This window comes from Balaenoptera acutorostrata, chromosome 10, assembly GCF_949987535.1.
Source record: "Balaenoptera acutorostrata chromosome 10, mBalAcu1.1, whole genome shotgun sequence".
Classification (NCBI taxonomy): domain Eukaryota; kingdom Metazoa; phylum Chordata; class Mammalia; order Artiodactyla; family Balaenopteridae; genus Balaenoptera; species Balaenoptera acutorostrata.
The window spans coordinates 82,857,827-82,871,229 of NC_080073.1; the positions used below are offsets into that span (position 1 = coordinate 82,857,827).

At 42.1% G+C, this 13,403-nt stretch overlaps 1 protein-coding gene across 1 annotated transcript; it reads left to right on the forward strand.

The window, feature by feature from the left end:
* Positions 1 to 729: 729 nt before the first annotated feature.
* Positions 730 to 11,577, forward strand: LOC103007535 (DLA class II histocompatibility antigen, DR-1 beta chain-like). Its single transcript, XM_057554294.1, has 6 exons — positions 730 to 890; positions 6,387 to 6,656; positions 9,060 to 9,341; positions 10,095 to 10,205; positions 10,686 to 10,709; positions 11,013 to 11,577. Exons 1-6 carry the CDS (start codon positions 791 to 793, stop codon positions 11,024 to 11,026), a joined length of 801 nt encoding a protein of 266 aa, XP_057410277.1. The 5' UTR covers positions 730 to 790; the 3' UTR covers positions 11,027 to 11,577.
* Positions 11,578 to 13,403: the final 1,826 nt, after the last annotated feature.

The window sequence follows — 13,403 nt, forward strand, 5'->3', positions numbered from 1 at the left end:
CAATCACACATACATTTGTCAAAATAGCTTTGTCTCAAGCAGAGAGGAATGAATGCTTGTAAAAGGCTCAAACGTGTGACACATCACTGACCAGCATGGAGCTGGCTCACAATAGAGGCCTACTTAAAATGTTTCAGATGCAGCTGGATCAAACCTCTAAAGCACTAAATTAAAACAATCCTTTTAGGGGGCTTCCCTTCCCTGGTGGCGCAGTGGTTGAGAATTTGCCTACGAATGCAGGGGACACGGGTTCGAGCCCTGGTCTGGGAAGATCCCACATGCCGCAGAGCAACTAAGCCCGTGTGCCACAACTACTGAGCCTGCGCGTCTGGAGCCTGTGCTCCGCAACAAGAGAGGCCACGATAGTGAGAGGCCCGCGCACCGTGATGAAGAGTGGCCCCCGCTTGCCGCAACTAGAGAAAGCCCTCGCACAGACACGAAGACCCAACACAGCCAAAAAAATAATAATAATAAATGAATAAAAATAAATAAAAATAAAGGAATTCCTTTTAAAAAAAAATCCAGTGAATTCCCTTTAAAAAAAAAAAAATCTTTTTAGTGGAGGAAATTCTAAGCTTCAGAAGAGGACCTTCCTACTGAATCTCTGACCAGTCACTGATGATGCTTCTCGTCTGTGATGCTGATTGGTTCTCTAACACCAGGATCATCCAATCCAGGAGCAAATACTGAATTCCTTGGTTGGTGTCACTTGGGTGGAGGAGGGTCACAGTACCCATTTGAGTGGGGCTTGCCTGCTCCCCTCACACCCTGTCCTCTCCTGTTCTCCAGCATGGTGTCTCTGTATTTCTCCGGAGGCTCCTGGATGGCAGCTCTGACAGTGATACTGATGGTGCTGAGCCCTCCCCTGGCCTGGGCCAGGGAGACCCAACGTAAGTGTATACCTTGGATGGTGAGCTATCATGGGGTGGGGGAAGGAAGGTACTTAGTTTTGTCACTGTGTCCAGGCCATGTCTCTTAAAAATTGTGATATATTCTTCAGTGACCAGCTATCTTTACCATAGGGATCCCCAATTCTTTCCACAACAAAAGGTGTCTAGATATTTGTCCTCTCTATGAGAGCTGCATCAGGGACTTTCATATGTATAAGACATTTATTTTTCTCAATTCTCCTCCAATAAAACCTCCCTAGCCTTGCATCCCATTCTTTCATTGTCTTAAGAGGATTTAGAAATAAAGATAACTCCCCATTTGGCATTTCCCTTTATTATGTTGAGTTATGCCAGGAAAAGGGAAAGTTTCTCTGAGAATTTTATGGGAAATCGCAAGGAATTAGAAAGATCCCTCCAGAAGATCCTGTGTTATATCCTCAAGAAGACCTGTGATGTTGGTGCCTCTCTCTAATATGTGAGAATGTATCAAAGGGCCTTCCCCCATATCTTTTCTTTCTCCTGAACCCCAATGTTTAAAATGCCTGTATCCCTGCCCTGGAGGTTCTCTGACAGAAGTTGGGATTCGTTTTCTCTCTATTTCTCCTGGGTAAAGCACCCTGGAGCTGAAACGACTCTTAGTAATCCTTAGTACTTGAAATGACTCTTTAGATCAGGAGCATCCATGGGGTGTTCTTTGATGCCTTAAAGAACTTAGGACAGCTTCTGAAAACCTGACACAGGTTAGTGTTCACTGTGAATCTATTTTGAACCTTTCTAGATGATCAGTTTCTCCTACATCTCCCCGTTCTTTGGCCCGAGCATATGAGAAGAGATTCAACTAGTAGAGGATAAATTATAGGTTCATCCATTGTGCTGTCTATGTTCCTTAATTAGCCATGTTTGGTTACCTCTCCTTTAAGTTTGTCCCTATTTTTCCCCAGCTATGTCATCAGCATTACTGAAAGTCCCCAACGTTTGCACAGACCCCAGCACTATAATAGATCCATTGGATGAGCTAAAACTTATGAAATTTTCCCTCTTGCTTAAAATCACCTTTTTCTTTCCTGTGAATGCCTCTTACAACTAGTAGAAGAAGAAAGAGGACGTTTGTCTGAATTTGTCACAGAAAGTGGAAGGGATATAATGTGTCATCAGAATAAAAGAGTGTTGGAGCTGGAGCCCCTTCTTGCTTTCCAAGATCCTCACAATAATCAATTCCCCAAACCATGAGTTCATTCATTTAGACCACAAATGTTTATTTGAGCAGCTATTATATACTAGGCTCTGTCTAGACTCAGAATTCTATATGAATAAAAGCTAGAAAAGCCTCAATTATCATGGAACTTACCTAATGACAGGAGAGAAAGATAACAACCCAATTAACAAAGAAAAACATTTCAAAGAGCAGTAAGTGCTCTGAAAAAAATGTATCAGGGCTATGGGACAGAGAAAATGGGATTCACTTGATGTTGGTTCAAGTGGCTAGGGAGGTCTCCCTGAGAAAGTGACCTTTAGTTGAAACATGAGTGATGAGAAGGAGGCAGTTATGTAAAGGGTGCAAGGGAACAGGGAAAGAACAAAGTGTGGAAAGATATTTGCTGTGTTTAAGGGACAGAAAAAGGCTAGAGTGGCTGAAACAGAGCAAGCAAGTTAGCACGTGGAATAAAATGAGATCGGAGAGGAAATCAGGAGCCAAATCATTTTGGCCCTGATGGCTAAGGTAAGATTTTTGAATTTTATTGAAAAAGATATGTGAAGCTACTGAGGGGTTACAAGGAGTGTCAGTTTATGTTTATTAAAAAAACAATTCTAGCTACCATGTGGAGATTGGATTGTACGGATTCATCAGGGAGACCTTTTAGGATCATGGTAGAATTCTCCAGGGAAGACGTGCTTGTGGCCTGATTTAGTGTAGTAGTGACAAAGACAGTAATAAAGAGAAAGGCAACAGATTTGAAATAGATATTTGTATGACTTGTTAATAAATTATATTAGGAAGGGGTAGAAAATTAAGCTTATCCCTCAGGATTTTGTCTTGAATTACTGGAATAAACATAATGGTGCTGCTTATTGAGGTAAGGAAGACTATGGGAGGAAAAACTTTGAGGTGGGTGGTTAGGAATAAAAGTTTTGTTTAAGTTTAAAATGATTTTTTGACATTTTTGTGGAGCTGTCAAGAGGTCAATTGAATTTATGAGACGAATTCAGGGGGAGACCAGGGCTGGAGACATATATGTTGCAGTCATTGACAACTGTGTTAAATTTCAGGAAAGTAGAAGAGGTTGCACATAAAGAAGGAGTGTGGGAGAGTGTAGTAGAAGGCAAAGAGAGGGCCAGGGTCAGTAAGTCAGCAAAGGGGAGTGGGAAGGAGTACCAGGGATAGTGACAAAAACCAAGAGAATGTGATGCAGAGAGTGAGGGAACTTAGATTTTTCAAGGATGGAGAGAGTGGCGATTTGTGGTGAGTATGACAAAGAGGTGGGTGAAATGAGAAAACATGACAGAGAAGTGAGCACTGGGTATGGTGGACCTGGCATTTGCTGTCAGTGGAGTATACAAGACAGGAGCTAGATTGGATCGTTTGAGGAGAGAATGGGAGCTGGAGAACTGAAGAATGGATGACAGATGACTCTTTTGACTAGCTGACCTCAGGGACAGACTGTGCTCTAGCATAAGGGAATCAGCTGGACCTAAAGTATAAAAATAAGAGCCTGATGAGAAGCTGGGAAAACCTGAGAATCAGACGTGTTTAGCTAGTCATCAGCAAGGAAGCATTAGAGTGCCCTTGAATGCCAAGGTTATGCAAAAAAAATTAATTAATGCAGCCAGTATTTATTCATGTCCTAGAATACACCAGTTATTTTACCTTAGGTGGTAATGTTGGAGTAACACACCAAACAAATCTGGCTTCTGTCAACGTGGAGCCTCATAACATTTTACAGCTACTCTGTACCAGGCCTATAAATTTCAGTATGTAATTCTTATAACTATCCTATCATATCTGTAGCAATTAAAAACATATATATCACATGGAAGCAACCTAAGCGTACATCGACAGATGAATGGCTAAAGAAGATGTGGCACATATATACAATAGAACATTACTCAGCCATAAAAGAAACGAAATTGAGTTATTTGTAGTGAGGTGGATGGACCTAGAGTCTGTCATACAGAGTGAAGTAAGTCAGAAAGAGAAAAACAAATACCGTATGCTAATGCACATATATGGAATCTAAAAAAAAAAAAAATGCTTCTTATGAACCTAGGGGCAGGACAGGAATAAAGACGCAGATGTAGAGAATGGACTTGAGGACACGGGGCAGGTAAGCTGGGATGAAGTGAGAGAGTGGCATGGACATATATACACATGTATACATGTAAAATAGCTAGCTAGTGGGAAGCAGCTGCACAGCACAGGGAGATCAGCTCAGTGCTTTGTGACCACCTACAGGGGTGGGATAGGGAGGCTGGGAGGGAGACGCAAGAGGGAGGGGATATGGGGATATATGTATACATATATCTGATTCACTTTGTTATACAGCAGAGACTAACACAACATTGTAAAGCAATTATACTCCAATAAAGGTGTTAAAAAAACCCAAAAAACAAAAAACATGTATATCTATCTAAAATTCAAAAAGTTTGAGTTATTTACCCAGTGCCACATTGTTAGTTCTAGAACTTAGATTATATTATCAAGTCTGCGTATATAGAAATTCCCTTTCTTCTAAGTCAGCATACCCCTTTTGTGTTAGATTTATATATACCACATTATTATATATAAAATGTTCTGCTCTTATTTGCTCAAAATGGTAATTAGTGATTATATTAATTGAAGACAATTGCCAAATGATGATGAAGATATTACTTGCTTTCGGAAGTTAAGGAATAGAAAGATCTTGTGAGCTTGCTTTCATAGGGTTATAAAAATAAAAATGTCAATATATTTATTGAGTATTCATTATATGATCAGCACTAGGAAGTGCCACTCTTTAATTTCACACTTAAAAATATACTGTGAGGGATATACTATCATCAGATCTGTTTTGGAGATCAAGAAAAAAGGCTCATGGATGCTAAAACTGACCTAAGTAGAAGAGCTCATGTTCAAATTCAGAAGTTCTGATTCTACAGCTTGGGATTCTAACCCCCATTAGCGGATAGTGGCTTGATTGTGTCTGAATTACTGACAAAATTTCTGATGTTCATATGCACAGTGTGTGTCTTGGGCGTGTGTGTGTGTGTGTCTGTGTGTGGAGGGGCGCTGCAAGGGCTGCTAGATCCAATACAAAAGAGACATACCTACTATATAGCACAGGGAACTCTGCTCAATGTTACGTGGCAGCCTGGATGGGAGGGGCGTTTGGGGGAGAACGGATACATGTATATGTATGGCTGAGTCTCTTTGCTGTGCACCTGAAACTATCACAAATTGTTAATCGGCTATACTCTTATATAAAATAAAAAGTTAAACAAATAAAATAATAAAATAAAAAATAAGATGTAAATGTATCTTTTTTGTTGTTGTTGACAAAAAAGAGACATTTACATTCATTCTGCATTTATTAGTTGAAAAGTCCATATGTGTTCACACTTCCTGCAGCCTGCCATGGGCATGTGTTAAAGAATACAAAGAAGAAGTATTAAATATCCTCCTCCTTCTGAGGCTACATTAGCAAGTTGGGCTAAGGTTGCCAAATTAAATCCAGGATGCTCAGTTAAATCTGAAGTTCTGATAAACAACAGTAATATATCAAAATCGAAATTTCACTGGGAATCCTGTATTTTTATTTGCTAAATCTGGCAACCTTAAGTTGGAGACGAGAACTGGACAAACAGTGCTAACCATACAAGCTACAGTGAACAGTAACTTCACACTTTTTAATTTTGTAACGTTGGTGTCATGTGTCGATAAGATACTTGAGAATTTCTGAATAGTAAAATAGACCTGGTCTGACCCAGAGTACCCTTCTTTCCACCATCATTTCTAGGTGATGGTCTCTACTTAAAGTCTGGGGACCTGCTCAGTTTTTTGTAAACCGTCTATATGAGAATATCACCTTCTTCTTAGTTTCTCCCCTTCTGAGGAGACTTGACTACAGAAGCAAGTTCTACATCTGGCCAAGGGTGGTAATTTGATGCCTACTTGTATTGTTGGAACTAGGAGACAAAGTTAGAAAATGAAATCGTTGAGGCACGAACAGAAATAAGATGTCTGTGGCTGTAATTTACTACTACAGATAAGTAGTGGACCAGAGGCAGAGAAATTAAGAAAAAAGATGATGTGAAGGATAAACTATGACTTTGCAATTGGTTGGCAAGCAAAGAAATAAATAAGCCTGGGTCCTGAACAAATTAATTTTCCTGGAAAAACAGCTCTTCAGTGGGTCCAGATTCTTAAAAAATATAAATTTCAGTGGGACAAGATTTTCAACAAATGTAATGTCGGCTGCCGCGTGGGGCTGAGGCCTGACTGAGCGGCGGTGTCTCCCGCAGAGGATTTCCTGTTCCAGTTTAAGAGCTACTGTTACTTCACCAACGGCACGGAGCGGGTGCGGTACGTGACCAGATACATCTATAACCGGGAGGAGTACGCGCGCTTCGACAGCGACGTGGGCGAGTACCGGGCGGTGAGCGAGCTGGGCCGGCCGGACGCCAAGTACTGGAACAGCCAGAAGGACCTCCTGGAGCAGAAACGGGCCAAGGTGGACACGTACTGCAGACACAACTACGGGGTTATCGAGAGCTTCACGGTGCAGCGGCGAGGTGAGCGCGGGGCTGGGCGGCCAGCGGGCGGGGGGCGCAGTGCGTGTGGGTGTGTGTTTGAGACAGAGACAGAGACAGGGAGCCACAGAGACGGGGACAGAGGAGACTGCGTTCGGGGGGCGGGGGGTGTGTAGGACTGCGAGCAAGTACGAGTTAGGCGGGTTCCTGTTGTCTGGAGACAGTGTGTGATTTTGTCAGTGACTGTGAGAGGGGACAGAGCGTGTGTGGTGTGGGGAGGCCCGGGAGGGAGGGGAGGTGTGGCGGGAGGGGTGCAGGAGGGAGGCTCCGGGCGTCCTTGGTGGTCCCTGTGGGGGAGGGGAGGGGAGGGGGAGGGGGGAGGGGAGGGGAGGGGAGAGGAAGGGAGAGGAGGGGGAGGGGAGGGGAGGGGAGAGGAAGGGAGAGGAGGGGGAGGGGAGGGGAGGGGAGAGGAAGGGAGAGGAGGGGGAGGGGGGAGGGGAGGGGAGGGGAGGGGTGGGGAGGGGAGGGGGAGGGGAGGGGAGGGGAGGAAACCCCCACTGGGGTGGGCGGTTAGAGATGCGGGAGGGACTTCAAGGTGTCTGTGGTTGGGGGAAGGTTTGGGGGAGGAGAGGTGAGGAAAGTGAAAGGATTGGGAGCCTGTGAGGAGAAGAGTCACAGCGTGCTCTGGGCACACACCCTCTTACTCCTGACACCCCAGAAATAAGTGTGCCGCGTCTGTCTGTGTGCAGGAGCACTTCACCGAGAAAAAGGTGTCAGACTACTTTTAGACAGGTGCGGGCAGGGGAGCCTCTGAGGCACCTCTGATCTTCCTGAGACGACTTCTAGGTCTAAATTTTTCGCCTTTTTTTTTTTTTTCCCCTTAGCCTATATATTTTTACATAGTTGAGATGAGTGTGTAATCAGCTTTTGAATTATAATTATGTTAACACACTGATATTACTATTTTTATAACGCTAATAGTATTCGAGTAGTTACATAATATTTCTTTTTATAAGTGTAACAATTCACCTCACAATCTCCTTTATCAGATCTTTTTTCAAAGATATATAGTGCCAAGTACTCAGTTTAAAAGTTAACATTTTTTATTTTAAATTTATATTTCTTTGATTCCTAAAGTTCTTGAATATCTCTCACATATTTATTGGCCCCTTGTTACTGCTCTATTATTTATTCTCTATTATTTCTGGGGTCCTGGCGTTTTTCTCAGTGATATAGATTCTCTATGCAGCAAAATTAACTCTGTTGATATTTTATTCAGCTTTCTGTCCAGTTCGAGGTTTATATCTTGATTCAGTTTATTATTTTCCATGATAGAAATTTAAACATTTTACTTAATAAAATAAACTGCCAAATTGTTAGGAAAGATTTACCATCAATTTTAAACTTACCATTTTAGAGTATTGTAAAAATGTTTTTCACCAAGTTTCTCCATCATTTAAAAACAATTGTGTTTATTAAGGCTGATACTGTCAGATTGTCTCAGGCGCTAAGCACACATATTTAATGAGTCCCAGACCCTTGCCTGAACTTATGTGTCAGCTTAAAAAGAGAGACAATTGCAAACTGATAACAATTCCAGTAGTAAATTCACTTGTTTTGCAAAGGAGAGGGATTGATTAGCAGAGTTTAATTATAAGAAAAAATTTTTTTTAAATAATGACTTTTCTTCCTTCTTTCCTTCTCCTTCAGGACTCATGGGTTTTTTTGGAATTCAACTCAGAGTTAGAGATTCACTTGCGTCTTTCCTTCTTCCTGGGGTAGAACCTTTTCTGAGGTGTTCTAAGGTGTGAGTGCCTGGAGACAGCTTTCCCAGGATTTCATCCTCTGTCGCCACACAGCCCCCCGCCCCGCTAATTTATCCACACTGCTTTGAATCATATATTCTTTCAAATAAAACAAGGGTAATAAATAGCTCTGATATACTGAAGGCTAAATTCCAGTTACGATTTTATATACTTCAGGTTCATTAATCCTCACATAACCCTACGAGGTGAATTAGAATTATTATTCCTTTTTATAGGTGAGAAAGATGAGACACAGAGGAATGGAAAAATTCTCCTGGGATGAATCTGTAAGAGACAGAGCCTGGATTTGAACCCAGGCAACATGAATTCAGAAATGACACTTTTAATTAAATGCCTTGCAAAGATTTGTAAACATGTCAACAATAAATAACTGTTTCATGCAATGGGAAAAAAAGACACACAAGTATCCTCAGCATCTATAAAATCTAATGGGTCCATGTGGTAAGGGTTAAATTAAGGATCATGGTACGAACTCCTAAAGTTGGGCCACATGGCCACCTTTGAGGGAGACCTGCCCAAGGCTGCAGTCTGGGACTGGAGAGTGGATGCAGAAAGGCAGGCAACCAACGAGACTTACTCTGTCTCCCTCACTTATCCCCTCTACCATTTTCTCTCCTAGTGGCGCCTACAGTGACTGTGTATCCTGCAAAGACACAGCCCCTGCAGCACCACAACCTCCTGGTCTGCTCTGTGAATGGTTTCTATCCAGGCCACATTGAAGTCAGGTGGTTCCGGAACGGCCAGGAAGAGGAGGCTGGGGTGGTGTCCACAGGCCTGATCCCTAATGGGGACTGGACCTTCCAGACCATGGTGATGCTTGAAACAGTCCCTCAGAGTGGAGAGGTCTACACCTGCCATGTGGAGCACCCCAGCCGGACGAGCCCTCTCACAGTGGAATGGAGTGAGAAGCTTTCTGGCCTCATAAGTTCCTCACCCACCATGGAGGGGGCTTGCTTACCCCTGAGTGTCAGGTTTCTCCTCTCCCCACAGCATATGTTCATTTGCTCTATTCTCTCCTATCCTTCAGCTTAGGTTAGGAGGGTAGTCATGTGAATATCCTGTGATAGAGATCCTCTGATATTTTTAGATATCCTGTGATAGTTTGTACAAAGACCTGTACCCCCTGAGAAGGCAGTTATGCCTGACAAGCAGAATAGAGGTGTCCCTGTTTTGAGCCTCCCATCTTATCTCAGGTCATGGACACCTCTTTGGCCCTGGGCACCAGTCCCCTTCTTCAGGCTGGGCTCGTACTTCTGACATTGTTGCTCTGAGTTGTTCATTGTGATCTGAGAAGAGGTGTGTCCTCTACGATGCAGGGACCTTCCTGACATGAAGGGAGTCCAACCTCAGCTCTGCCTTTTATTAGCTCTGCCACCCTAGACAAGCTCCTTAACCTCATTGAGTTCCTGGCACTTCACCCTTAAGACGTTGAAGTAGTGGCCTTATGTCAAGGCTGTGATATTTAAATGAGGTTAATTCTCAGTGTGTATCTACTTAGTGTGATTCTTAAACCTCTTTTCCAGAAATGGCCAATTATTCTATTTCTTCCAGGGCAGGCTTTTTTCCCCCATTGCCACAGTTCTGAATCTCAGAGTCTCAATTAGAGAAGTAAGAACTGAGGCAAAATATCACTAAAACTAGCTTCTTTTCTCAGGGGCACAGTCTGAATCTGCTCAGAGCAAGATGATGAGTGGAATCGGAGGCTTTGTTCTGGGTCTGCTCTTCCTTGGGGTGGGGCTGTTCATCTACTTCAGGAATCAGAAAGGTAAGGAGCCTGTTGGCAGCTGAGCCTCCCCACAGACTTTTGGGGGAAGAAATATGACTTTGCTCAGTTAGTTCTCTGTATATCAATGACCCTGTGTAAAGTCTTTCTTTGCTTAGTTGACCTCAAATTTCCTGAAAATCCAGAAATTGACAGTCCACGGTTAGCTACGGTTAAAATGTAAGAGGTGATGGCCTGCAGAGATAAGAAAAATGTTTAACATGCTTGGAGATTTTGGGTGGAGATCCTGGGGCAAATGCAGGAAGAGACACTAAGACTGATGAAGTTATACTGGATTTGTGTGACAGAAGCTTCGTAGCTTACCAGCTCTCAGTGTCTGCTCTCCTCCCTGCCCTGGCATCATGTGATTAGGTTGTGGTATTAGGGGAATGTGAGGTGGGGGTCGGGGGTTGGGAACATTGTGTCTGGGGACAGATTAACCTCCATATATTTTAAGTATATATCTTCCCTTCTCTTTCCCAGGACACTCTGGACTTCAGCCAACAGGTAATGCTCTTTAACTCTCTTTTAGAGACTTAGTCTCCCTTGAACAGATGGTAGAGGTGACAAGACAGGTGACAGAAATAATGGGAAAGACCTTGGATCTGACTTTGGATCAGGCAGTTTCCACTAAAGCTTCTTCTCTCCACTAAACAGAAGGCCTGTGCTCTGAAGTAACTTTGGCTCAGGGAGACTTAAGAATTTGTTTTCCTTCTTAATTCAATGCTTTAACATGAGACCCTGAAAGAGGAGAAAAAAACTGCTTGCAGAGTTAGATCTGGAAACAACCCTCTCCTCTGTCTGTTGCAGGACTCCTGAGCTGAAGGGAGGATGGTGACACTCAAGCAAAAACCTTCTGTCCCGGCTTCTTCGCAGCATGAAAATGTTTCCTGCTTTGCTGTAATTCTTCCACAACGATAGTACTTCTCAGGCTCTAGTTTGCTCTTGGTTGAGTGACCCTGCAGAAAATGTCCTTCTTGATGGCTTCCTCAGCCCCTATCCTTGACCTGGAAGTCCCCAATATTGATCGCAATACCTTATCTTCATTTTTTCCTGGTCCCTTTTGTTTTTAACCTTTACTGCCTCCTGTGCATCTGAACTCATCTTCTGCCCACTTTTCTTTTTAAAGTCTTTCTCAAATAAATATGGATGAAAATCATCTGCTTCATACAGTTCCAAGGAAGGAAGTAGAAAGAAAGGAAAAAAGGAGAATTGCATCATATAACAATAATGGTTTTCATTAACATTACTGAAATTTGGTCACTTGGGGATCTGAAAGATTTCCTTGCTTCCTTCCCTGTTTTTTTCTTGGGTTTTCTGTATTCTCTAATTAGGAATGTTTTCCTGAACTAGAATAAAAACCTTGTTGAACCCATTTCATGGTTGTCTCCTACATCTTTGCATTCTCAAAGACAAGCATGCAAGTTTCTTCACACCATGGGATACAGAAAGGGGCAAAAAATATAAGAAATACAGGTGACTTGTAAGGATGTGATGCCCTGACAATTTTTGTAATCATGTTCTTTTTTCTCTTTTTCCCTGTTTTTTTTTTTGTTTTTTTTGAAGAAAATATCTAATCCTGGGTACTTCGTGAACTCCTCTTTTATTAGACTAATGGTGGGCTTCAACACTTCAGCCTTTTACTGTCTCTCAGATAAAAGGCAGTGGCATGCCGGCTCTTTGGCTGAGATGCATTCTTCCCCATAAATAGGGTTCAGAAGGCCTTCAGGACAAAGCCGAAACTATTGGAAAAGGTACATTTCTGAGACCCTCCAGATTGTGCAGTAAACTTACTGTCTGCTACAGGAAAATCCTTAATGGACCTTATCTTAGCAGAAATCAGGGACAGTTCTGGGAAAGAAAAGGGATTATATAAATTCACTGATGTACATCCAAACAGTGAAATACTCTGCAGCTGGAGGAAAAAATGAGAATAACCTGCTATGGAATAATATCCAAAATGCCCTTTCAGTATGTACAGGGCTGTGTGTATAGTACACAACATTTTGTTTAATAAGATAGAGGAGGAGAATAGGAATATATAGATACACCATTCATTTTATCTGTTTATCTATTTTTCTATCTGTCATCTATCTGTCATCTGATTTTGTTTGTAAATAGAAATAATGGAAGGATTTTTTAAATGGTTGCCTATAAGGCAAAAGAAAGGAATAGGTTAAATAGGACAGAGATGAGAGCTGGACTTTTCCTATTATGTCTTTTTAATAGTTTTAACTTGAGGCACATTCAAATATTTTATGTAGTAAAAAATTTAAATCAAAAGTTTAAAAAGGTGATACATAAAAACTGAAAACAAACTGCAAGGATATAAACTATTGATGGAAAAATAACTAATCAATAGTCAATCTAAGAAAGAGAATTTTATTCCAGCCAAACTGATGATTATAACCTGAGAGATAGTCTTTCAGATACCTCTGAGGACTGTTCCACCCATTAGAGGTCAAAGCACAGTTATATAAATTTTTGAGACAAAGGGTTATATATCAAAGTAACATATTGTCAGTTTACAGAGTCCAGCAAGGCAAGTAATGGGTCATTGTGACCCCTTACAGAATTAAGGAATGAATGTTACTTCCTAAGGAGCTACCTTGCTGACACCAGGAGAAAATTGCTTTTTTTTTTCTTTTTGGGTGAATAGGCATTCCGATGTCTTATAATGGGATCTAGCTAATGTATAATGCACAATGCACACATAAGGCGGAGAGATAGTGGCTCAAATGGCAGAAAGATTTTATGTCAAATTTTTCCTGTCCTGCCTTAAAATAATTTTGTTACTGAGTCTAAGCTCACACAGCTTGCCACACAACAGGCCAGTCAATTGAGAGACAAGGTGTTGGAGCCAGGAGTAGGGACTTTATTTGGAAAAAGCCAGCAGCCCAAGAAGATGGTGGACTAATGTCCTAAAGACCCATCTTGCCTGGTTTTGCATGCTAGTTTCTTTTATAAAGCAAAGAGGGGGAGGTGAGGAGGTAAAGTTAAAAAGGCAATAGGTTGCTGCAAATGCTTCCTGGTTCCAGCCAGACTCCGGAGGGGGTGTGTTAAAATTCTTTCCTGCAGCCATTCACAGCTGGGTCTGGTCAGGATGTTTCCTGTGAGTTAAACTAAGGTATTTTAGCTTAATACTCAGGCCTGGGGGCCAGGTTCTTAGAGATGGGCCATTATGCATGTTTTAAGCTATAG